The sequence below is a fragment of the Lygodium microphyllum genome, chromosome 10 (genome assembly GCF_053477565.2).
Source record: "Lygodium microphyllum isolate KBCC chromosome 10, Lygodium_microphyllum_v1.1.10, whole genome shotgun sequence".
Classification (NCBI taxonomy): Eukaryota; Viridiplantae; Streptophyta; class Polypodiopsida; order Schizaeales; family Lygodiaceae; genus Lygodium; species Lygodium microphyllum.
The window spans coordinates 111,953,562-111,980,576 of record NC_141144.1 but is presented as its reverse complement, the minus strand read 5'-3'; the positions used below and the strand labels follow the sequence as shown (position 1 = coordinate 111,980,576).

Below are 27,015 nucleotides of genomic sequence, written 5' to 3'. Positions count from 1 at the left end.
TGAGGAGTTTTTGATTCCAACCTCAGTAGTAGATATATTTTCTACGGGTTGGATGATGGATTACATGCATGCATATATGTCACACAGACGATCCGACGCACGCAAGGCAATCAAGAGTGAGGTGGCAAAGCTCGAGTGGTTAGATGCAGACGACTGGCGTCGACTGAGGGAGGAGGCTACAGATTCTCTAGGATGTTGGAGTGAGCAGCGCGAGGTGACGAGGGTACGACTCGAGGCCGGAGTGGTCCATCATCTTGGGAGTGGCGGCCACAAGACATATTTGGAGGACTTTATAAGTTTCGAGTGCGTTTCCCTCCCTATTTTATTTGTTGCAATTTATTATTTAGGAATGATTTAGTATTTTAAAATCTACTGTTAATGAGAGAGATTGTAATGGTGATTGCACTTCCAATATGGGGTTTTATACCTAGGAAAGAGACCTACAAATTTTGGTTGTCATCCGAGTCAATATGCAAGAGTTATAGGCTTTGGAAGGTTGATGTCTGATCGGGATTGTGCACAAGAAAAGAGAGTTGCAAGCTGCATAAAAAATTTTTGGGGTAGAATTTTTCAAAATTTGGTCTTGGTGACTCCATGGAAGTCATAAATCAAAAGTAGCCCCACAATTTTGTAGAAGAAAGCTTGGAGATCCAAGTTACAGATCAAAAGTTGTAAATAGATTTTTGTAGGTGGTCTTGCTTGATGGTTTTCAAAGCAGGGAATGATTAACCTTGATGGGTACAAAGTACTATCACCACTGACATTGGATGATAATGTCACATGTAAGTGGGATGATACAAAGTTTAGGATCCTAGTTACATGTAAAAAGATATTCATGAGGAGAGAACTAGAGAAATGTGTAGGTCCAAAGCTGGAAGAGGTAAAGTAGGATATTGATGAATAGTCAAGTCCACACTTAGCACTATCGCTCTCGAGGGTCATCCAGGGCATAGTTCAATCCTCTCAGGTTAATTGTTCCCTAGGTATAGTCAAGTCCACACTTAGGACTGTTGCTCTCAACATTTCCATCACCCAAGTTTTAAAGTCTTTGCTGCTTCTTCTTGTTCACCCCCCCCCCCCCCCCCCAAAATTAAGTTGCTTTCACGAATCTCTCCAAATAGTCTCATCAATCTCAATTGGAACTCTCTCTGGGTCGAGTTTGCCAGATGAGGTTTAATCTAGTTGAGTTCAAGCATGGGTCTTACTTTGAGCCTAGTTCTGGAGGACTGAGAAGAATTTGATGAGGCTTCTAGGGTTGCTTGTTTAGGTTCTAGCTTGATTCAGCAAGGTTAGATGTCTCATGTGCACTAGTGGATAGAGTCGTGGATTCATGCATGGCTTGAATGGACCTTGATTCAAGATGTAGATTCATAGTCCTTGACAATGTCTCTAAGTAAGACTAGAAGGCAATTTGATCACGGTAAGTGAGGAGTGGTCTGCGTTGAGGGTAAATCTTGCAAAAACAGAGAGGATTGAAGGCAAGTCAGATATGAATGCACACTCAAGCACTAGGCTGGTTTGTGTGAGAGAAAATTTTCTTTTGATATTGGTGCAGAAACATATTTGAATGTGATAGTACTTCCAACACCAAGTCCTAGCACAACTAATTTGAATGTAGGATGCAACAGTATATGCAGTGTTCAAATCAAGCACGATTGTTCCTATGACTTCAACTTAAAAGCGTGATGGAGCAAGTACTTGTGAAACAAAGTGAGGCAAGGATGCTACTATGTGACTCAAGCTTCTTGGAGTTGCTCTTGGGGGGCATTCCTTGCAATCTTGTAGCCACCAAACACTTCTCAAGGTTTCTCAAGAACATGTCTTACTCCCTTTCCACACCGAGTCAATGGCTTCGTGTCCTGAGACGAAGGGTGCTACGCTTGTTTGGTGGGTCCAAGCCCAAAACAATGATTCACCTTCTTGGCTCAATTCTATTGATGCACAAGCTTCCGAGGACAGGCTTTGATAGACATTGGAAAGCAAAGCGCTAGAATTGGCAAGGCAGTTTGCACTTGACGATGGCATCACCAAAGCAGCAAGGAAGGCTTCGCTTGGGTTTGAGGGGATCTGATTTGGCGATGCGGCATTTGAGAGTTCATGTCAGCATTCAGAAGGCAAAGCAAAGCATTCGATCTGCTTTCCTCCTGAAGCACTCGGTGATGGTGGGGACGACTTGAGCGAGATCTGATGGCAAGCATTCGATCGATCACCTAGCAAGCTCTTTCCTCAAGCATCCCATTGCTTTTTCCAAGCGTTTTATCTCCTCTCTCTCTCTCTCTTATGGCGCTCAATTCGAGGGAAGGTGCTATGAGAAGGCACTTGTCTCTGTATGCAATACAAGCCCTTCTGAGAAAAAGAGCATCCAATAGGGGTCATTTGATTCCACACTCACATATACGTTTCTTATGTCATTAGCACGAACTTTCCTTCTCCATTTCTCTCTCTCTCTCCTATCCCTTCTTCTTGGGAGGTTTGAGATTTTATTCTTACTAAAATGCTTCACCCTTGAATGCTATCCTTTGTGTTTTGTGATAGAACTTGAATGTGCCTTTGGATGCACCCCTCATAACCTTCTGTCTTTTGTCTAGTTCGAGTGCTATCATTAAATGGCCAGCTATGTATCCCTTTTTGAGGTGTGTTGGATTTCCGGGTCCCTCACCTTAACTCAAGCTCTCATGATCATGTATTCTTTCAGTTACTCTCTGGCATGCCATCTCTTTTTTTGTAGGTAGTTACAACAACATTCCTTTAGGCTCAAGCCACCTCCCTGACACTTGACTCTCTCTTAGATTTCCCCTTGTCATCTTCCTTGCCTTGTTTCTATATTTTGTGTTTCTATTTTTATTTTTATTTTTTAATATTTTAAATTTCCCTCTCTTTCTCTCCCATCCGAGTGCCTATCACACTCGAATGCTTACTACACTCAAACACAAGTTTTATTCGGGCAAAAGTCCTTTCTCTCACATTCACTCTCCTACACTTTGTGTCATTCTCTTAGGTCCCTCAATAGTAATTTGTTATGTATCTAAGTCCTAACCCTATTATATTTCCTCTTAAGGTTTCTTTCAAACACTACAACAATCTACTACAAGCAAAGAAAACATCAACACAACTCTCTTCTTCTCCCAACTAACCATGCATGTTTCAGAAACCACTATCGTGTAAGCAAAGAATCAATCCTCCATCAATGTCATGCTCCCCCTCATAGCATGTTTCCTATTCCTATGCACAGTAGAGAAGTGCTAGGTATTTTGTCATGTCATAGCTATGCTTGATGGTAGGACAAGTGTGGAGCTCCCTTTCAGGAGTTTGAACATTTGATATAGACTAGCTCTCACCTCTCTCTCAAATGTATTGGCTACCCCCACAAGTGGTAACATCAACCAATAGCACAGTTCAAGCTCACTCATTGTTGTAGTTCAAGCTCACTCATTGTTGTAGTCTCTTGCAAGCCAATGAGTTCCTCATGATCCTTGTGTAGACCTCTTGTTTTGCAAGCTCTCGATCCAATGCGCTTACCACCATGAGCCTTAGGTTGCCGTCATGAGAAGAATGCAAGAACAAGAGAAGATAAGAGAACCACCAAGCCCTTCATGCCATATCCCTCACACTCTCATAGTTGTAGTCTCTTCCTCACTCTCACACTTACTCTCTCAATAGCATCTCGAGCATTCAAAGCAATAGAAGAAGAAACTTGAAGAAAAGAAGCTCACATAAAGTTAGCACACACTCTAATCTACTCATAAAAATATTACAAGGTGCATGGGAGTGAGCTTAGCTCTCCACTTTTATATATCACATTATTCTATTGATGTGGACAAAAACTTTCCAAAAAATGTAATCCTTCCTAACATTATGCATTCCCTTACTTCTTCCTTTGCATGTAATTTGTGATGGGGATAACATATTTCAAACAAATAACCTTCAACTATATGGTCCAAGGTGCCATAGAGATGTTGGCAAAGATATGGAAAACAAAGTGAATGATCCTTGGGAAATTCAATCCAACATTGCATCAGTTTGCAAGGAGTATATCTATTTGAAAAAGAAAGGACAAAAACCCCATGGGAAAAAAGTACTTCATACTATCTTGTAGAAAACATATGAGGAAGAAAGCTTGGTTCAAATCAAGATGTATTATTGATTCAAGACTAGATTAACTCAAGCTGCACTAGTTAAATAAATGGAAAATTTGAGCCTTTTATACAACAAAATATGGTATTGGGCTTACATTGCACTTCCCTAGACTTCAACGAGAGTAAAAAATATACATTTTTTATTCTAGTTATTGTATCTAGGCTTTGCCTTAGCTGCTAAGTTTAATTACACTCCATGATTTGCTTCTCATGTTGGGATATGTGGGTTCAAGCCTTAGCTGTTAGGCAACCAATCACTGGCTGTGCCAAGCAACCCTAAATTTTGCCATGGTTTGTATCATGGTGCACATCTTCAACTCAAATATTTGGCACAATAGAAATTCTTTATTCATGCAAAGTTTGAGGAACCCTAAATGATGCACTTTTAGGATTAGTTTTTCCTTGACTAGTTTTGTTTTCAGATGCTCTTGGCTACAAGCATGGTGTATCCATCTATAATACCACATTTTGCAAATCGTGTTGGCCCTCTCATTGGATAATTTTCAACTTCAATTTCAATGCTATAGTTGCATTCTCTGCTTCACACTTTATTGCTAAAGCCTTATTTAACTATCCTACAAAACCACCACTTCCATTTGCAAAACGTCAACCTATAATCCCCTATCTTCATAATTCTTTAGTAATTTTTCCATGTTCTCAAAGATAAAGGATCCTTGAAGAGCTTAATATAGAAATGATTCATGATTGCTAACCATGGCTTTTTAGCCAGATTTAAGATATGATCTTTCATCTTCTACTACTTCATAGTAGTTTTAGCACTAAACATTCAACCTCCACATCAAGATTATGAAGTAGTTATCTTTCTATCTGTTGTAGAAGGCAATAAACATCTCCACAAAAATTGAGCTTTGACAAGTGATTATGCATTAATTGAGACAAAGATAAAAATTCCTATTCAACCTTTCCCTTCAACTCCTCAAACCATTGGGTAAACATTTTACTTGACATTTTTTAATGCACAACTTGTTGTTGCAGCTCTTCAAGCTTTTTGGTCTACATACACTCTTTCTGTTTTGCATGTTAAGAATTACATTATTATAGATAGGTAGAAAGCTCAAAGACCTTGGAAACCTGAGTAACATGGTGTTGATTAAGATCTTCATAAGAAGCAACATGTGTAGGTGCTTGAATAGGTAGTTGCCTAAAAAAGTCTATGACCTCCTCTAGTTTAGCAACGACATGAGACACCTTGAAAGTCAAGAAATTGTTTAGATGCTCCTAGAATCCCACATATTCCAAATTGGTTAATTAACTGCTCTATCAATTGCCTAATAGTTCCCCTTGTGGAGGTAGAACCAATTGTAACAAATTTAATATCCAAATTTAGGTTGCCCAATTTTAAAACCCCTTTCTTAAAGCTTTATTTTCTTGAATCCAATGGCTCTACATTATCACTCATTGTGTGTAGATCAAAATTTGAAAGCTCCATATTATTCATAGACCAAATGGATTGTTGGGCCATTTCTCCATCATAAGCCAAAGCAACTAAATCATAAAAAATTATGCATTTGGCACATTGCTAGAATTTGATACATCCAACCCAAAAGTAACCTCTTACTTAGAGGTATTAGGGATATCCTCGGATTTAGGAGACACCATTCCTCCTTTTCCTAATATCGATGTGCAGAAGGGGACAAATTAGGGTTATCTTGCTTTGTAAATTTATGAAGGGTAGACAAAACCATGCCAAATCTATTTCTATGCTCCTTTTTCCTATGTTCCAAATAGATAAACATTCCCATATCGAATTCTATACCATAGAGTTCCATATGTATCTTTGCCAATAGAATCTATCTTCATCAAGTGTATCACATGCTCCATAAACCATCTAATATGTAGCTTGCTGAGTGGTGGCACATCCTTGAAAGCAGCAGAGACATGGTGTGACCTTGTGGCTTCCCCGAAATCTTCATGCATCTCATGCACCGTACATTTCCAAATTTGTGGCTTTTGGGAGCCACAAAGCTTTAACTACTATGAGGATCAACTCAAGCAAGCCACCAAGCTACCCTTTAAACTTGCAAAGCACCTCCATCATCTATAAGGGAGCATATACATTCTACTACCATTTAATGTAGAAATTATACGGCACAACGGACATAATTTGAGCAAATAGTAGAGAAAAATATAGTAAATATGAGAAGAACAGAAACACACATAGCAAATATGAGAAGAATAGAAACTACTTTAATTTCAAACGAACTAATATAAAGATGGTGCTATCCACATGTGCACTTCCATTGTGAATCTTAGATGGCGATTTAGACAGATGATAGAGGAAGGGCTTAAGAGTACCTGGAAGAACTTTGATTGGGTGAAAGATAGATTAACGATGGCTTTGGAGGGGTCTTCCTTTTATAGCCTAGGAAGGTGGTCTAGTCGGCCTTATTCGACCATATTATGAACCTTCCCTAGTTGGCCTAGTTTGGTCATATTATGAACCTTGCCTAGTCGGCTAGGGAATAGTCCAAGGAATAATCTTTTTACCATTTTCCACACACCGCAACTCGATGTAATGTGCCTTGAATCGCTACCAATATAACTACTCTATCTAACCCAAAGGCTAGATCCACTAAGGTTTGCATCCGGTCACATAGAGACCTCATCTGACATACAAGATAAAATCCAATCAATGTCCATGTTCACACATGGCCTCTCCCATAATGGAAGCCTTACAACTCAAAGCACCATGGATCATTGGTGGCACCTTATGAGTGCGGGAGGGGCATTGAGTCTATTTAACACCCCACCTCCCTCAATGTCCCGCAAGTGAACTATATTCTTGGCCCAATACCAAGACTTTGAAGATGAATTCAAAGGAGATCCTTCGTAAGAGCTTTGGTGAAGATATCTGCTCCATTTTCCTCTGTTGGAGGATAGTAGACCAACTCTACTATCCTATCCTCAATCAAGTCATGCACATAGTGATATTGGATCTTAATGTGTTTGGTGCATGCATAAAAATTTCGATTATTGGCAATGGCGATGCAACTCTAATTATCACATCTTAGCACATCATGTGCTCCCATATGCCATAGGATCCTTCTTGATCATACTGCTTTACATGCAGAGCAAAGGAAGCGGCATTATACCTTCCTTCGATAGAAGACAATGCCACAATTGGTGACTTCTTACTAATCAAAGTGAAGATTCCTAAACCTAAAGAGAAACAATATCCAAAAATTGATTTCTTGGAATCACTATCACCTACCCAATCTAAGTCATAGTTTCCCATAAGAGCACTTCCAAAATTGTATGTGATACCAAAGTTAAGAGTTCCCTTCAAGTATCTGAGCACCCATATCCTAGCTTTCCAATGACTTTCTTATAGTTTGATTGAGAATCTGCACAAAATACCAACAATAAAACTAATATCTAGCTTAGTGTTACACAAGTAGCTCTCCAATGACTTTCTTGTGGTTTGTTTGAGAACCAGCTCAAAACACCAATAACAAAACTAATATTTGGCTTGGTGTTACACAAGTAGATGAGGCTGTCAAGCAACCTCTTGTACCTCCCAATGTCTGCTAGAAAGACCAAAATAATCTCCAATCCTTAGACCACTCTTAAGCACCAATTTTTTGCATGGTTGGTGAGTTTGATCCTAAAACCTGAGAGGCTAGTTATATCTAGATCTATACTTTGCACACATGTTTGAGTTATTATATATACTTGTAATTCACCACCAATGTATGCTTCCATATTTTTCTTTAAATGCCAAGAGTGGATTATAATGCAAATATTTGAAAGACCTTCGATACTATGCACATGTATCTCTCTCTTCCTCGGCTCAAACTTTGGTGGGTTCACCAAAGAAAAGACCAAGATAAAGACCATGAAGAAAAACAAGTCCAAGAAAGGAAGCAAGCAGATCAAGATTGGAGCCAAAGCTAAGGAGAAGAAGATCAACCAAGACTAAAGAGTCAAAGAATAGCAAGCACCAAAGACAAAAAACAGTATTATAATGTCCACTATTGGCATCAATGATGTAGCCAAGGGGACAAACTCCCAAATCCAATTGAATGTCATTTGCTCACATCTGGATTATGCCACACCACATGCTTTTGAGTATGATAGGGGCTCAAGGGGGCAATCTTATTTTGTAACCACATCCTTGATGACAATGGCAATCGGTAATGACCGACCACACATCAACAGGGGGTTTGTTAGCATATTTGATGTGTAGGCATATGAACAATGTTTATGAGAGTGGATGGATAAGGATGGATGAGGTGGCATCCAAGGAGGTCACCCACAAATATATGCACTGTATCCCATAAGTAAAGAGAGAGAAGAGTAGTATAATTGAAAAGCTATAAAACAATGTACTAGCTTCACTATGAAATCAATCAACTCTATTTGGTGGCATCCTCCACTTGTTCTTATTCTTTTCCCCATAGTTCATCTTATCTTCTTGCCTAAACCATGTTTTCCAATACGGGGAGTTGGAGACCCTAGAGTCTGACTAAATATGGAGGAGATGGGAGGCAAAATGTATTATGGGGAGAAAGAGCATGCTATAATTGTAGAGAAGCAAGTCAATTAAGCCCTAATTATCCCTATTCACCACATGAAGAGGAGGAGATATGCACCCAATGCCAATGAATCTTCCGAATAGAGAAATGATTATGCTATTGAGATCAAGGACAAGCAAGACCTACTTAAGAAAGAGAATGTGATCAATCGGAGATTATATTGAGTTTAATAATTGTGAGTTCATGTGGCTCTAGTAAAGAGGAAAAGAAAGGAAGAAACTGAACCAACTTAGAGATAAAAAAGGAGACATATAGTCGAAGGAGAATCTAGTGGAAGGAAAATAGGAAACCTAAGAGGAAGCTTAGGACTAGAGATTCACCTCTAGATATAATAGAGATGCAGTGTTGTAAGATATTTAATGTAGGTTGTCTAAAGACAACAAGTGTGAATGCATATTTTGAAATTGAGCTCATTTTGAGTCAACAGTGTGAATAGGCTCAAGACAACCGAGTTTGCTAATGAGAAAGAGGCTCAAATTTGGAGAGGCTTTAAACCTTACTGATAAGGTTTTATTTTAAAAAAGAAAGAATAAGGATAATAACCAAAATTGGCTATCTGTGCTAGCTATATGGGCATAGAATTGGTCGTCATTATTACTGGTTGGCCTATGCTAGCTATAATGGCACCAAATTTGAAGCTAATGTGGCCGCTTGTATAGCTAGATTCAAAGCTGATGTGGCTGCTTGATTTTGGATACTATGTTGTATGGAAGTCATTGCTGATGTCGATCTGCAGTGGTCAGTAATGGAGCATGCTAACTTGTTGGATACGCTATTAGATTGAATGCCATTTTGACAAGTGGGATGGCATGGACTAAATTTGAGTAGACCATGATATGTTGAGTTGATATTGATGAGTTGTTGGCTATTGGTTAAATCCTTCTAAGACTTTAAAACCCATAATGAAGAAATGAATATACGTCTCTCTCTTTGTCTTCCTTCTCTTGAACTCTTTGTCTCTAATATAGAGAGTAGACCCCCAGTTTGTTAACTTAAGAAGCCCCTGAGCTTCTGAAGAAGTAGGCCCCCAAGTTATGCCTTAAAGCTACGCCCTTGAGCAAAGGGAGCAAGCAACCCCCTTGCTTGGGCAATGACAACTAGAACTGAAACTTGTTTGAGATTTGAGACAAGCCTTACAATGGTTGTGCAACCTCTTCTTCTTAACAATGGAAGTCTTCTAAATCACTTGGAATGACAATGAGCAAATGAAGAAGATGTATCTTAATTCCTTCCTTGAATCCACACCTTTTCAATCTTCAATCCCGAGCCTTGTATTTCTTGAGTACCACCTTCTCGTCTCAAGCTTCTTTACCCCATGTGCATCAATGGATGCCTCTCTACCTCACAAGCCTCAAGGATGGAAAACATAGTTTAGGCAAGAAGATAAGATGAGCTATGGGGGAAAGAAGAAGAACAAGTGAAGAAGCATGATGCCACCAAATAGAGTTGATTGGTTTGATAGTGAAGCTAGTACATTGTTTTATAGCTTTTCAGCTATAGTACTCTTCTCTCTCTTTGCTTATGGGATACATTACATACATTTATTAGTGGCCTCCTTGGCTACCACCTCATCCATCCTTATCCATCCACTCTCATAAACATTGTTCATATGCCCATGCATCAAATATGCTACCATCCTTCCCCTCGCCCTGTCAAGATTGTGGGAGAGAAGGAAGGAGTCTCGCTTGAAGCTTTCTTGCTTGCACGATGGGGGAAGACACACAAGGGTGGAGACTGAAAACAGTTTTCCTCTTCTTAGTTGTGTAAGCCAAAAGAACTCAAGTACAAAGAAATAGAAGAACCCTATATATGGGTCTCAACCAAACTCAACTAACTAAGGTGGCATACTAACTGAGCCACGAACTAGAGTAGATAAGGATAGCTATCATGTAGCTATTATTCATGGGCGGTGTACCAACCGCGTCTGCAACTGACAAGTCGGTGACATAAATACACAACGGTCACCCTGGCGTATCACGAGTGGAGCTCGATATCTCAACACTCCCCCTCGAGCTCAATCCCAATTCCTGCACACCAAGCAGGTCTCTAAACTTGCGCAGCTTCTCTGCGCCCAATGCCTTCGTGAATGTGTCAGCTACCTGATCCTCTGTGCTGACATAAACTAGATCAATAAGACCTAGTAAAACCCTCTCTCGCACATAGTGATAATGCACCTCAATGTGCTTTGTTCTAGCATGATAGACTGGGTTATTTGCCAAGTGTATACTACTCATGTTGTCACAATAAATGACAACTGGCCCATCTGCAGACTGATGCATATCATAAAGTAGCTTATGCAACCAAGCTACCTCACATGCAGCCATTGCTGCACCCCTGTACTCAGCCTCTGTGCTTGACAAGGCAACTGTAGGCTGTTTCTTGCTGCTCCAAGTGACTGCAGCACTCCCAAAAGAGAACACATATCCACTGGTAGATCGTCTATCAGAAATACTACCAGCCCAATCAGCATCAGTGTATCCATGCAACTGTATCTGAACCCCAGTCTCATAAAATAGTCCATACTGCAATGTGGACTTCACATACCTGAGTATGCGTCTAGCCGCATCCAAATGTGGTTTCCTTGGAGCCTGCATAAACTGACTTACCAATCCAACAGCATAGCTCAAATCTGGCCTGGTAATAGTCATATAGATCAAACTTCCTACTATGCGTCTGTACATAGTAGGGTCTTCTAGACGCTCACCTGCATCTGTGCTCAGCTTCACATTCTGCTCCAAAGGAACTGAAATAGGCTTACAGCATGTCATCCCATATTTGGACAGCATGTCCAATCCATACTGCCTCTGCAAGAGCTGTATCCCACTTGGTGATCTAATCACCTCAATGCCCAAGAAATAACGCAGCTCTCCCAAATCCTTCATCTCAAACTTCTGCTTCAATAGCATTTTCACATGAAGGATATCTTCATCACTGTCACCTGTCATAATCAAATCATCAACATAAATGACAAGTAGCATAATACCTTTCTCTGTTTTTCTCACATAAAGTGAGAAATCTGCCTTGGAAATTTGAAAGCCAATAGTGACAAGATACTGTCCTATCTTGTCAGACCATGCTCTAGGTGCTTGCTTCAAGCCATACAAGGCTTTCTTCAACCTGCAAACAAACTCAGGATGAATAGCATGCACATAACCTGGTGGCTGCTCCATATAGACCTCTTCTTGCAAATCACCATGCAAGAAGGCATTCTTTACATCCATCTGATGTAAAGACCATCCCTTTGATGCAGCCATAGCAATGACCGCTCTTACGGTTGCCATCCTTGCAACTGGACTGAATGTTTCTTCATAGTCAATACCATATGTTTGTGCATACCCCTTGACTACTAATCTTGCCTTGTATCTGTTCACAGAACCATCTGCATTGTGCTTCACCTTATAAACCCACTTACAGCCAATTGCATTTTTACCTTTAGGCAAAGGTACCAATTCCCATGTAGCATTAGCTTCCAAGGCATCCATTTCTTCATCCATGGCTTTCTCCCATTTTTCTTTTTCCATGGCTTCCTCAAAAGAAGTGGGTTCTGGTTCCTGTATCACTTTGACCATATATGCATAGTGAATGGCTGTAAATCCATCATATTTCAGCCTATCAATAGGATACCTAGCTCTCGTAGACCTGCGCAAATTAGGTTCACTCCCAGGTGCTCTCAAAACATCCCTGGTCTTCCTTACTCCAGGTGTAACAATAGAAGGAATACCCAGTTCATCATCAATGCTCTGTTCTGAGCCACTGGATTCACCATCCACATAAGAGTGACCTGCATTCACATCAAACATGGGTTGATCAACCTTCTCTTTTCCTTTTCGTGATACCTGCATACCACTATCTGCATTACTTTGAGAAGATTCTCCTGATCTCAATCTGCCTGTCCATGGCGAAGAATGTAAACTACTACTAGAGGACGCTCTAGGTCCACTAATATTTTGTGACTGCTGCTGTGAATTTTGTGCAGCATTACCATTTTGTGCATCTACATCATCAATCACATTTACTGGTTTATACCAGCTACTCATCTCATCAAAAACAACATCTCTGCTCACTGTAAACTTACGAGTAAAAGGGTTATAGCATCTATACCCTTTCTGCTGCAGAGAGTAACCAATAAAGATGCACTTCTCAGCTTTTGGATCCAACTTGGATCTCAACTCATCTGGCACATGTACATAGACAATGCAACCAAAAATTTTCAAATGAGAAATATCTGGTTTCCTACCAGTATACCTCTCCTCTGGAGTCATTCCATGTATTGCTGCAGTGGGAGTCCTGTTCATTATGTAGACTGCTGTAGCAACTGCTTCAACCCAATAAAAATCTGGCAAGTATTTTTCATTGAGCATGGCACGAGATACCTCTCCAATATGCTTGTTTTTCCTTTCTGCAATTCCATTTTGTTGTGGGGTATGACTGCATGAATATTGCTGCTTTATGCCATGCTCCTGCAGGAACCTTGCAAACTCATTTGAGAGGTACTCTCCCCCTCCATCTGACCTTAGGCATTTTATCTGTAGGCCTGTTTCTTTTTCAACCATCGCTTTAAGAGTTTTGAAATGCCCAAAAACTTCACTTTTCTTTTTCATAAAATACACCCAAACTTTTCTGCTATAGTCATCAATAAAACTGACAAAATAATGACAGCCTCCAAGAGATGCAGCTTTAGTTGTCCACACATCAGAGTGGATTAATTCCAATGGCTTCTTACTCTCTTGAACATGTCTAGGAAATGGTTTCCTTGCCTGTTTTCCAAACTGACAGGCTTCACATACCTTATGCATTTCTGCAACCTTGAATTTTGGTAAACCTGCAACAATATTTTGGGCCTGCATTGATTTAAGTCGCTGTACATTAACATGACCAATGCGTTTATACCAGATATCAATATCTGCAACTACACCGATCCCATGTGCAAACATTGCTGCACTCAATTCAGACATGTCTGCATCCAATGTAAACATTCTGCCCTTCTTCTTTCCTTTTGCTATCAAGCGACCTTTATTTTTCATATCCTCAACAAAGCATCCATGAGGATTAAATCTGACCTGCAAGCCCTGCTCAACCATTTGACCAACAGAAACCAGATTCTTGGTGATATTCGGAACATGAAATACATCGGACAGGTATTTCTTTTTCCCATCCTGCATAGACAAGGGAATTTTTCCAATCTGCACAATAGGATGTGCAGTATCATCACCAGTCTCCACAAATCCTGGTTTTTCCATTTTTCTTGCATCCTCCATCCATTCTGCATGACCTGTCATGTGGTTTGATGCACCTGAGTCAACATACCATACATCATTGCTTTCTTCTGCACTTGTCACAGAATTGTTCATGTGCTGCACCATAAACAAGTGCTCATTTCTGTCATCACCCTGTCTACTAAAAGATGCATAATTCCCTTGTTGCAGTTTTCCATTCATGATGTCATTCTGCTTTTTATAGCAGTCTTTAGCCATATGACCCATTTTACCACAGTAGTAGCATTCAACATTACTGTTTGCATTTTGGCCTCTTTGCCATCCACCACGACCTCTTTGGCTCCCCCTGCCTCTAGAGTTACCACGTCCTCCTCTATAGGACTGGTTTTCTTGAGTTTGCTGCATATTCTGATTTCTGCCACGGCCTCCAAATCGGCCTCCTCTACCTCTGCCTCTACCTCTTCCAGCATTTGAGTAGAAGACAGCTTCTTTTGAAGTTCCTCCTGAAGAAGATGCACCACCATTCCTCTGCTCCTCAGAAATTAGAAGAGCAATCAACTCCTCAAAATCAGGAAATCTTTCACGGACGGAAATGGATGTTCGAAACTGTGCATAATCCTTTCCTAGACCATTCAAGGTCACGGAAACTAAATCATCATCTTCCACTGGCGACCCAATGGAAGCAAGTGCATCTGCAATCTTCTTCACCTTCATGTGGTAGTTGTTGATGCTCATACTTTCTCTTTGCACATTATGCAACTCTTGCTTGAGCTGCATTTTCCTGGCTTGCGTATTTGTGCTATACATTTTTGACAAAGTATCCCATGCCTCCTTTGGTGTACTTGCATCCTGAATATGCACAATCATAGAGTCTGAAATGCTGATAGACAGCCAATACATAACTTTCCTGGCTCTCTTATGCCATGCTTTAAATGCCTGCATTTGCTGTTGATTGGGAACATCAGGAAGAACTGGTTCTTCTTCATTTCCGGCAACAAATTCCCAATATCCTTTTCCCATAAGGAAATTCGTCATTCTAAACTTCCATGCTTGGAAGTTGTTCTTGTCAAGCTTTTCAGTGACAATCTGTGAAAAAGAATCAGATGCCATTACAGAAGACTGCAAAAAATTCTGTCACTGCAAAAACCACAGCTTCACCCCCACAAGGGAAAATCTGCAAAACTGGCAAAAGTGGTATTTGACCACACAGTCACTTCCTAGTGACGATTTTGCATCAACAGGCAACAGGGATGATTCTGTAACTCCCAATGTCTCTGCGCACAAGCATACAATGCAATTTTTACAGTAACTATTCATCGACCTGTAGAACAATGGCTGCACAGCATAAAACTGGGCCTTTTCCTGAGTGCGTGCAAAAAACTTCCGCCTCCAAAACAGGCCCCGAAATGGCCTCAAATAAAAAAAACAAGGTCGCCGAGGGCTAAAGCCCTCGCCCGCAGCATATAATGCCCTCTTGCTTCACCGCGAAGGGCGTCTCAACCTGAGACAATGCACTCTTGCAATTTCCGGCTGTGCTACCTGCAGAGATCTGCTCCCAAAACAGAAAATGAAAGCAACACTGCTCCTCTTACCAGAACACCGCGAGCTTGGCTTGCTTTCTTGAGCTCCTTACCATGAACAAGGCTCTGATACCATGTCAAGATTGTGGGAGAGAAGGAAGGAGTCTCGCTTGAAGCTTTCTTGCTTGCACGATGGGGGAAGACACACAAGGGTGGAGGCTGAAAACAGTTTTCCTCTTCTTAGTTGTGTAAGCCAAAAGAACTCAAGTACAAAGAAATAGAAGAACCCTATATATGGGTCTCAACCAAACTCAACTAACTAAGGTGGCATACTAACTGAGCCACGAACTAGAGTAGATAATGATAGCTATCATGTAGCTATTATTCATGGGCGGTGTACCAACCGCGTCTGCAACTGAGAAGTCGGTGACATAAATACACAACGGTCACCCTGGCGTATCACGAGTGGAGCTCGATATCTCAACACGCCCCCTTCTCCCCCTTCTTCTAGGCTCCTCCATGACATAAAGAGTCAAATCTTTCAATTGTATAGAAATGGCTTCCACCCCTTCCCTTAGTGAGATTTCTTCCTTATGTGTGGCAGCTACATATAGTCTCCCTACTAGGAATCGCACTTTCCATTATGGATGAAACTTTAGAGGATTACTCCATACTTAATTTTCCCAATTGAACAATTTCCACTCCTCCTTACAAGCTATGTTGACCTCTTCCTAGTAGATTTCAAGCTTCCTAGTAGGTTTCAAGCTTTTTGAACTCTACTTTAAGCCAAAAAGGAGCTTGCAAATTAGTTTTATGAATCAATCCTCCTTTAAGGTGGTAGGGGACCTTTCTTCTCCTAGTGCTTTGCCAACAAATTTCACAAGGTTTCAAACGCTCGAGTAAATTGTTCCACACTAGTTCTCTTTTTGTACGTAGAAAAGTAACTCCATCCAAAGCATTGCATTTTCTACGTTCGTAAACTTTGGGTTCAAGGCCAACTTTACACCTTCATAGTCCACTAGCACTTGGGGTTTCTTTGTATCTTATTGGATCGTGTACTCCACCCATTCCTTGGATATTGCATTTACCTTGTTGCATAAAACCTTCAACAAATGATCTTCCTTTGAGTCTCCCACTGCACGTGCATTTTGAAGTCTTCAACAAGCTCGATCATATCTTCATCTTTGTCTCTATAAAATATCTTGAATTCCATGCCATTATGTTTATGTCTAAATCTTATAAGAAAAATCCTCAACATTGGGTGCCAAAAAAAAAAAGTGATGTTAAAAGAAAAAGAGAGCAGCAATATGTCCACCCTAGTTTCACAAATCAAAAGATCACATAGATAATCAAAGAGCACCTTTGGGGAGACCTACAACTCTAACGTACAACTCCAACTCTCCACACCTCCAAGAGCATCACCTTAGTCCTCAAACATCACCAACATAGCTACGACTCCAAACTCCAAAGCTCTCATGGTAGGGAGTTAATTCATGACTTCCATCTATGTGAGCTACAACCACAACCACCTACGTCCCAAGTAGAGTGGCTTCCACACACATAAACTCAACATTTGCAATGGTAACTAGTCGATGGACAATATCTATAACTCCTCTCATACCCCATGAGCTTTGTGGCAAAGAGATCTTGGATTCCTCATCACATCTTATGTGCTATGATCTAATGGAAACCTTATGTTCCAATTGTAGCACAAATAGGGAAAAGAGTAGTAGGGCAATACCATACCAACTAATGATGCCAATCATCATGCATGCTTGATTGGAACATAAGCCATGTCATGCTTGTACTAGCTTACTTTGGAACTAGTTTATTAGATAAAGTCATTAGTCAAAAATGCGCATGGAAGGGATTCAAATGTATACAATGTTACCTAATGCATCCCATAATTAGTGGACACCAGAATGCAAAATGACATTAAGAGACATATAATAGCTTATTAAGGAGAATTGAAAATATTGTTTAATCATTTTTCCTCGGCCATGACACTTACAACTACATGTAAGAAAGTGTTAGAGAGACGATGGGTTTGATTAATTGGAGAGTAGGTTAAACAAATGAAAAGGCATCGAAAAAACAAATTGGGAAAAAAACCCACTTTTCAAAAATACCGAGTTTCAGTATCAATTAGGAAAGGACATGGATTAAACAATGTGTTGGAATTATTGAAATACGGATGATTCAAGGTCTGTTCACACAGTTCCAACGCGCAAGAAGATGGGCCAAGTGATGCACCTAGTCTGGTCTGGTGGGCCCCATGCTTCTCTCAAGGCACGTTCGCGTGCGTCGTCTAAGAGCTCGACGCCGTTGTGCCGGGCGCATTGGAGGACGGACATGGACTTCAGGTAGGTCAAGAAATCTTCCAGGGTGGCCTCCTTTTGGGCCTCGAAGCGGACGGGCCCAGTCGATGGGCGGTGCCCATGATCATCGGCCACGTTATCAACGGCCTTGAAAGGGAAGGGGAGGTTCCTGTACTCGTCGTCGACTCTGGCGCGGGCGGCCTCCCAGTGGGGGCCGGAGTCCTTGTAGAACTGCTCGAAGAGGGCGTCCACGGGCGGGTGGCCCACCGAGGGCGTCGTGTAGCACCAGGCCGCCACGACGCCGCCGGGCTTGCGGAGCGCGCGCGCGACGTGGGCGTAGAAGAGGTCCAGGTCGAACCAGTGGAGCGCCTGGGCCACCGTCACAAGATCGACGGTGCCATCCTCGCCAACTGTACGGCGGAGATCGTCCGCGGACATGCGGGTGGGCGTCAGCGCGTATGTGATGTTGGGCCGGCGGGGCGCGAAGTCCAGCTGGCTGGGGCTCACGTCCGTGGCGATCACCTCCTCGTAAAGCTCCGAGACCTGGGGCAAGCAAAGCACAGGATCTGAGGCGTTGGGTCGGGGCGCGCGAGATGCGGCCGGGATGGATCCACGTCGGGAAGAGAGAGAGAGAGAGAGAGGCCTCACCGCTACCGCCGCCTGGCCGCTGCCCGTGCCCACATCCCACGCCCGCACGTGCCGGGGCGTCAGCGAGGCGAGGAAGGAGAAGAGGGATGCCGGGTACGTGGGCCTGGCCGCCGCATAGAGCCGCGCTTGCTCGTCGAACAGACCCGCCATCGATGATGATGAGGAATGGCCAATTGCTATTTGTATATCTAAATGGGTTCCGTGGTGGTCTGTGCCCTTTCAAGTTTCATACACAATTGACTGCCTGGAGTCTCTTTTATTAAGGGTGATTTTCTTGCGCGTCGCGTCTCCCGCCAGAAGTCTACTGAATGGTTGCCAAGTCTCGACTCTCTCTAACTCTCTCTCCCTTTTGACCACGTGGATGTTCTAACTCAATAGGAATTAGGATTGTGTGATTACAACATGCCAATAGATTACTCCATGAATGAAAGAAAAGCGCATTACAAAAAGACAACCCATGCCAATAGAACAGCCGTCTATTTATACTATCATTGATCGACTTTTTTAAAAGATAACCTTAGTCTGAATTCAATATAATAAGGTAAGTTTAGCCATCAAAAATCCCCAAAAAGATCGTTTTAAACACATCTAAAAACATAATTACGTGCAATTTTTTTAATGGTTTTAGAAGCTTATAGATTTGTGCCATTGGAGAAGTGTAACTCAACCTCTCGACTCATGTATCTATGAAACTCAACCCACTCTAAAAACCAATTGGGCTACAACCCCATGGATTGTTCAATGTGTTTTAATAGGAAGACATATAATTCAGTCACATGCAATTGAATCAATATCAAAGGTTGTATCAAGATCTGTTTTCAAGGGGTCCCAATTTACCTAACATTACAACCCTTCGACCTTGACCTTGGTTTCATCACGTATAATCTTTTGCACTCAAAATAGGGACAAAAAATTTTCATATAGTAATTCATCTTCACAATATCATCCATGTAGTTTATAATGTGGTTGTTATATGTATTAAGGGTAAAAGTAAATAGCTACATCAAAAATAATAATAGGCCGTCTTTGCCAAATTCAAGTCCATCAAGCAAGACAAAGTATCTCCAATGTATTTAGATAACATGATTTTGTTAAATCAATTTGGGGACAAGTTTTGCAACAAAATCAAAAGCACAATTAACAAATGGTGTATTGCACCATTATCATTTGTTGACATGCTAGTAATTACTAAAACATCTTAACAATCACCGGCCAATGGTTTATTATTATAGTTCGACAAGAGTGTTAGGGATAGCATGAAAAACAAAATCAACAATTTTCTTTGGTCACTACTTACATCATATCTAAGGTAAATGATTTGCTAGCTAACATTCCACCTAGTCATGCTCCCTTTTTCTTCACTTTAGAGCTAGTTCTCATGCTCTTGTTCATTCCTAACATTTTCTACTTCTTTTGATACTTTGGACCACAACAATTACATGTGCAAATCCATCATATTTCTAATACTCTCACATGGCCCAAACGTAGCATCTCTTTGGATGGTGTGGACTTAGGTGTCAAGTGTGCATACATTAGTAGATGCATCATGAAGCATCTTCATTAACTTCGTGATCCTCTTCATTTTAGCCATGTACTCTATATTAGGTGTTAACTTTAGAATTTGTGTTTATGATTGGTGTGTGGTACACACACACACACACACACACACACACAAGAATCATATTGAGAGGTAGTTTTAGGCTAGGTGTATATAAACTCCACCATGTTGAGGGTGTGCTCTCAAAGTTAACATTAGTACATTGCATGGGTTTTAATTTTTGTATTTGGATATTTGGGCTAATGACGACTAAGGCAATATTTGGTTGGGCATTTATGTCCAGCTCAATTGTCTCAAATGCACTCGGGTGGTTGCCATAACCCATGCAGCTTGTATGCATCCTCTCATGCTTTAATATACGAACAACATGGTCCATTTTATCATCTGAGTTATGGTGTTCTTGCTTTCTTGTTCATCTTTTTTACCAATTGTTTCTTTGCTTCCATATATGCATCTCTTTCTCACATGGTAGTAGATGGCCAATGTCGCTAGTTTCTAATGCTTTGTGCTTATGTTTCTCACTATTATAGGTTTAGTCCAACTACATTTTTGTTCCTTGAGGTTGTTGACTAATGGGTTTTGCTCTTGGGGTCATCATTTTGGGCTAGGCAAATTGCTTTGTATGTTGTGTTTCTTATTTCTACTATCTTCTAGTTTTTTGGGCATTGTGTGTTTGTGGTGTTTACACATAGGCTTGCATAGATTTCCATGTATTCTACACCAATGCTATAACCCTATCATCACTCATTTTCTTACATCGACTACCTTCTACCCCTATCATGATCAACACACCATGATTTGCATGTACATTTGGCTAACTCAAATCCATTTTTTTGTTGATGATTGACCTTGGCATGTTGCCTTTTGTTTCCTCATGTTCCTTATAGCATATTACGAGGAGAAAAGAACATATTAGAATAACCTAGTTACTATTAGCCTCGTAGTACACTAATGGAGAGCTATAACAAAGATATACAACCAAAACCCAATGATACCACCTCTTCTCCTTCCTCCTACCTTGAAATATCATGTGACCTACTACCCAATGATAGACTTGTTTAAACTTTACATATAATAATTTTGTTCATAGCAATACAAAACCCAAAGGATTCAATGTTATTGTTCTCACTAGCAACCTCTCTAGCTCTAATATATAACAAATGTTGCAATGATTAGGAAAATGGAAGCATAACATTATGATGAAAAAAAAAGACAAGGGAATCGATTCAAATAGAGAACACCATGAAACATATTTATATTTTCAAATTACTGTTGAGAATCAAGCTCGTGATCAGTATCATCGACATCTAGACAGATGTCATCTTAGCTATCACTCTACATGTGTGGTGTAATAATTGAGTCGGTTAGACTCAACCACAGTTAGTGGTACGGTCAATTAGTAATCTAGTGTGTTTATCAATTATGTGTGATTAGACTTTTAGTAAGCATTATGGAAGAATGAGAAGAAGAGAACAAGAGAGTTCATTACTCTTTATTACAGCTCCATGTCTTTGTCACTCTCTCTCCCTCTTTGAATCTTAAACATAGTATCAAAGCTTGAATGCTGAAGCCTAAAACGGCCCGCGATTCCTAACCGTTTCAATGTGGTCTACAACTTTGCAGAAGAAAATTTTTCAAATTCCTCATAGATTTTGAGATATTCAGCATAGACCTATGTAGACTGGCTGTTGGTTACTACAGTAAATAGCAGGTGGTTCCACGGCACTGGTGACCTTCATCCTAATAATGTATATGCCCTTATTATCATACATTTGGGCATGATATTGGAGTGTTAAATGCTCAATTTTGGAGCTTATTTGTAGGATGGAAACAGTGAACTGGTTGCTGTCTTGAATTTGGAAACAATATACCTATAGGGTTGAAGTATATGTGATGCTTATTTGCTATTGACAAGTGCTTGGACCATACCAGTTGAGTGGTAGATGCTTTTTGGGATACTATGAGTGCTGAAAGGCCAAAGTTTGGACTGATTTTTTGTTGGCTATAGCAGGGTATTGACTGGTTATTGTCTGGAGGAAGGATACCTATCATCTTCACTTAACATACATGCAATATATTCTGACCGGTTGGACATGTATCAACTCTTGCATAGAGTGGCAACTGAATGAGATGTTTTGGGGCTGTTTTGAAGTCTGAATACTTTTGTTTTAATAGAGAAAATATTGCTAGTTATAGCAGTGGACTGGTTGTATTTGGTACTGCTACTTGCATACAGTACAAACATTGATGCGTGTTTAGTCACATATTGAATTTCCAATGTACTAGGACATGTCTATGGTGGTTTAAGGATATTGTTTAGCTGAGAATACCCTGATTATTGCAGAGTTTATGCTACTGGTCATAACAGGATGCTTGCCTGTCATCAACTGTGGAAAACTCTAGTGAATGTCAATATCAGTTCTATGCATCTATTGATGCTTATATGGATAGAGTTTGTTGCTGGGATGTTTTGCCACTACCATAGAATGTTTTGAAATTATTTGAGCTTGGTTTATGCTCAATTGACAATGTTTTTTCATTGCTAGAATACAATTTACAACAAGCAGGTTGTCAGGAAAACTGTTTCTGAACTACATAAAGACTATTCTTGAATTGCAAGAAAACTGTTCGTGAACTACAGGAAGACTGTTCCTGAACTACATGAAGTCTGTTTCTGAATTGTAGGAAAACTGTTCTTGAACTGTAGAAAGTCTTTTCTTGAACTACAAGGAGTCAAGCACTTACAGATTGCATATAGTATTGAATACCTTAGTTGTAAATATGATAAATGCTCAAGGCACTGACAATATCACTCAAATTGTGGGAGAGAAGCTTGATAACAAAAACTTTGCTCTATGGAAGTTCAGGATGCAAAATTTCTTGATTGGCAGAGGCTATTGGGATCTATGTATGGGGGCTACATCCGAATTACCTGAATGGAATCCTACACAAGAATAGCGGAGAGCTCACCGAGAGTGGTCGAAAAGAGCTAGTAAATTAGTGCACTGATTTTCTTTATGCATTTCTGATGCAATGGCTATGCTGATTACCAATTGCTATTCCTGGAAGGATGCTTGGAATGCACTCATGAAGAATTATGGTAATGTCACGCATGCAAGAAAGATACAGCTTTTACTCTAGTAAGCGATCTAGAGGTGGTAGAGCTTGTGGAGATTTTTGGGGTTGAGGAGACACTTGAAACGCATATGGACAACAGTAGCAAAATGATTGGCATATCTCAAATACACAAGGACAACGAGGATCTGGAGCCTTTAGAGGTAGGGGGAGATCACCTAGAGGCAGAGGCGGTTCCTGGTAGTCGCATGAGAAGTCTAACATGGATAATGACTATCATTATTGTAGAAGATATGGGCATATTGGGAAGGATTGCCATAAAAAGAAAGCTTATATGAAGGCAAAAGGTAGGCAACATGGACATTATGCATCTTCCAGTGGTACTCAGGATGACCAGGGGGATAGACTGTTTGCTATGCATCATGCATCTAAGAATACGCCTAAGCAAGGCAAAGATGAGAAGTGGTACATAGACTCAGGAGCATCCAATCATATGACTCCTCATGGTGAATGGTTTGATGAGTTTGTAGCAAGGTCTCATGGATTTGTATGTAGTGGTGATAATACACATCATGATATTCAACATACAGGTGTGGTTCCATTGCTCATGCCTGATGGCAGAAAGAAGAGCCTACATGATGTACTACATGTACCTTCTATTACCAAGAATTTACTGTCAGTTGGACAAATGGAAGAATAGAATCTACAAGTCAAATTCAATAGGATGGTTGTTTTATTGAAGAATATGGTAATGGTTGTAAATTGATTGCCAAAGGCAAGAGACATGGCAGAATGTTTACTTTGGATGCATCTATCCTGGAATTGAAGGTAGCAGTGTTTGCCCATGATAATGGAGTAGTTTAGGATGTACAAATCTGGCACAAACGCATCAGTCATGTTAATGTACAGAAGCTAAAAAATATGCAGTAAAAAGAGGTTATACTTGGCTTGCCAAAGTTCAAGTACACTAATCTTGGACATGTATGCTCTGCTTGTCAATTTGGGAAACAAGTGAGATTTCCATTCATGAAACATGTCAGAAATAGTTCTTGACCTTTGCAGTTGATACATTCAGATGTATGGGGTCCTGTCCATAATGTATCTTTTGGTGGTGCTAGGTATTATGTATCCTTCATTGATGATTTCAGTCGATACACATGGCTATACATTCTGAAGCACAAGGATGAGGTGCTCGATGTCTTTGAGGACTTTAAGAAGCATGCTGAAAATGAACTTGGCTGTTATATCTCATGTTTGAGATCTAATGGAGGTGGAGAATATCTATCTAGAGAGTTTGATGGGTACCTTGCTAAATATGGCATAAAAAGGTAGCTCACATGCAGTTACACACCTCAATAGAATGGTGTGGCAGAGAGAAAAAAGCGGGTGCTTATGGAAGCTGCCATGGCAATGCTTAATGAAAAGAATTTGACAAATGCTTATTGGGCTGAAGCATTGGTTACTACAATTTATGTGCTAAACTGAATACCTACAGCTGGGGTTCATGATTTGACTCCATATGTGATGCCAGGAGGCATATTTCACGGTGGATTCCATGCCACGGTGGATTCCGTGAGGTTTTACGGTGGATTCCGTAAACTTTGATGACCGGGGCTCATACACAAAGTGGATTCTTTGTGCGAGAAGTTGATGGGGGCGCCTGTCCTTTTCGGGCGTTTTATTAATTTAGTGTATACATGGGTGATTCCATAACGGGTGATTCCGCAAAATGCATATTAAATTAATAAACGTTTATGAGTTTAGAGTGCGCACTCGTAATAAATTAAGGTTAGGATTTATTTCTAACTAGTTGATTTATTTATGTAGCTGAAGACTGCTAGGTATTCACTTTTGTCGGTTTAATTGTATTATTTTACTAACGATTGTGAATGCTTCAGTTGATGTGTAGAGATAGCAGCAGTGGCGAAGGAAAGTATTGAAGGATACCGAGTATTCGATCTATGGATTATATTTTGATGGGCGCCACGCCTATATTTTGTCATGTCTATTGAGGCATTGATTATTTATTATTATTTTGTATGCGCCCATGTGCACGGTTATGTTATTTCTATTTGGACATTGTATTGGGCGTGCCAGATTCTATGGGCACCGTCCATTAGCTTTATTCCTATTTTTGTAAAAGCAAACTCAAAAGCTAAAAGCTTGATATATTTTTGTAAATTGGGCTATTCTTGAGCATAAAGATGAAATATACATAAAATACATGCTTTATGAAGTGCTCACACAAGGCATGGGGGGAGATTGCACCCAATTGGTCTCTTGCTCTTGTCGTTTATGCTTTTTACCTTGTAACTTGTGCAAAAAGTAGAGTTCATTGTTCTTGGGGACCTTCCGGGATTCACTACGTGAGCATACACCGACCGATCTGCGCACCAGTGGTATCAGAGCGGAGCTGAGATCAAGAGCTTCCAATCGCTACCCATCTCGTGCGAAGGCGGAGCTCCTGGAACGATCGGGCTCTACGGTCAATCTCGTCGCGAACCGTCAATACAGGCAGACTTCTGGCGATCAAGAACCCCTGTTTCTGTCATTAGATCGCGAAGGACCGGGCTATACAGGTGGAGGACCACTCCTATATCTCCTTCAACAAGTCGTGGACAACCAGAGATAAGCTCATAATCTCCATATCTAATTCTTTTCAAAAAGCTTAGTATTGAAGCTTAAAAGCTTTAGGAAGCTTAAAAAGCTTCAAAATTCGTCATCGAGCTGTCAGAGTCTGTCGGATTTTTCCGCCGCGTTGAAAAAACTTTATTTAATAGAGATTCTTATACAAGTTTTCACCTTTCGCCCATATGGAAGAATGGCATGAAGGCCTTTATTTTACCAAGATTTCCTCTCCCTAACTAGTATTGGAGGTCTCAGGAAGTCCATCATGAGTCATGTAGAGATTTCAATGCTTCCTAGGAGTCTAAGAGTTTATTGGCTAGAGCCCCCTCTGGCACCCTCAACTCCTCCTGCCTAAGGATCCCCCTATGGAGCGACCTCTCATCATCAAGGTCAGTCCAAACTTTTTCAAATGGCAAAACCAATCCCCCTTGGTAAAGAGATCCACAACTAAGCTTTGGGGGAGGTCTAGCCCGCCACTTTCCTTTTATCTTGTTGTAAATTTGGTACATTAGGGTCAATTCAATCAATTTTCTAAGTATATCAAGTAAACTTGTTTGCACCTTTTGCAAATATAAGTAGTTTTTTTCTAAGCAATAATTCTGTACAAAATAGGGAGACAATAAGAGTAAGGGTTTTAACTTAGCGAAAATCCTTTCCAACTTGGTCTTATCCCCTTTTTTTAATTTTTCTCCTAATCCCCTTTGGATTTTTCTAAGTTCCCTTCTAATTAGTCTTCCTTTCTTGGATTATCCCTTAGTTAATATAAAATTTTTTAACTCATTTTGGTCCCTGCTCGCAATCTTTCTCAACCCAACCTTTGTTGAAGATTGGTCAATTGCCTTATTACGAGTCTTGACTATTTTTCTATGCTCTTATATATTGGAAAATACTTAAATTTTATTATAATTCATGGAAACCAAGTTGGAACCTTGGAATCTTGATCGTTCTTTTGGAATCTATGTAATTCAACAAGTGAGTATTTTCCTTATGAATTTTAGGCTTCCATTCTCTTGAAGGAATGTGATATTTTTTTTCCGTTGCTTCACGATCCTAGGTTCGTATTTTCACTTTGTCATATTGGCAAAGGGATTTTTGTGATTTCAACAACTTTGACTAAATTAATAATAAATGATTTTTTTCTATTAAAAATATATTTCAATTTGATGAAGTTAATGAACTAATTTAAAATTTTAATTCACTTTATATGATTTGTAAATACCAAAGAAAATATTTCTCTATGTTTGCATGATCTATAAATACTAAGAAAATATTTCACTATGTTTGTATGATCTATGAATACTAAGAATATATATATTTTTATATTTTCATGATTTATAAATGACAAGAAAAATACTTCTCT

General features: G+C 40.2%; 1 protein-coding gene across 1 annotated transcript; it reads right to left on the bottom strand.

Annotated features, from left to right (window-relative positions):
• Window positions 1-17,544: 17,544 nt before the first annotated feature.
• LOC148030438 (uncharacterized) lies at window positions 17,545-18,637 on the bottom strand. Its single transcript, XM_087687255.1, has 2 exons — window positions 18,395-18,637; window positions 17,545-18,289 (listed from the first exon to the last, which is right to left on the bottom strand). Exons 1-2 carry the CDS (start codon window positions 18,542-18,544, stop codon window positions 17,639-17,641), a joined length of 801 nt encoding a protein of 266 aa, XP_087543381.1. The 5' UTR covers window positions 18,545-18,637; the 3' UTR covers window positions 17,545-17,638.
• Between the last annotated feature and the right edge of the window lie 8,378 nt (window positions 18,638-27,015).

Excerpts from the sequence above, each read along its gene's own strand:
- LOC148030438 (XM_087687255.1), bottom strand. The coding sequence starts at position 18,544 with ATGGCGGGTCTGTTCGACGAGCAAGCGCGGCTCTATGCGGCGGCCAGG. Across the intron at positions 18,290-18,394 it reads GCGGCCAGGCGGCGGTAGCG|GTCTCGGAGCTTTACGAGGA; the intron begins GTGAGGCCTCTC and ends TGCTTGCCCCAG.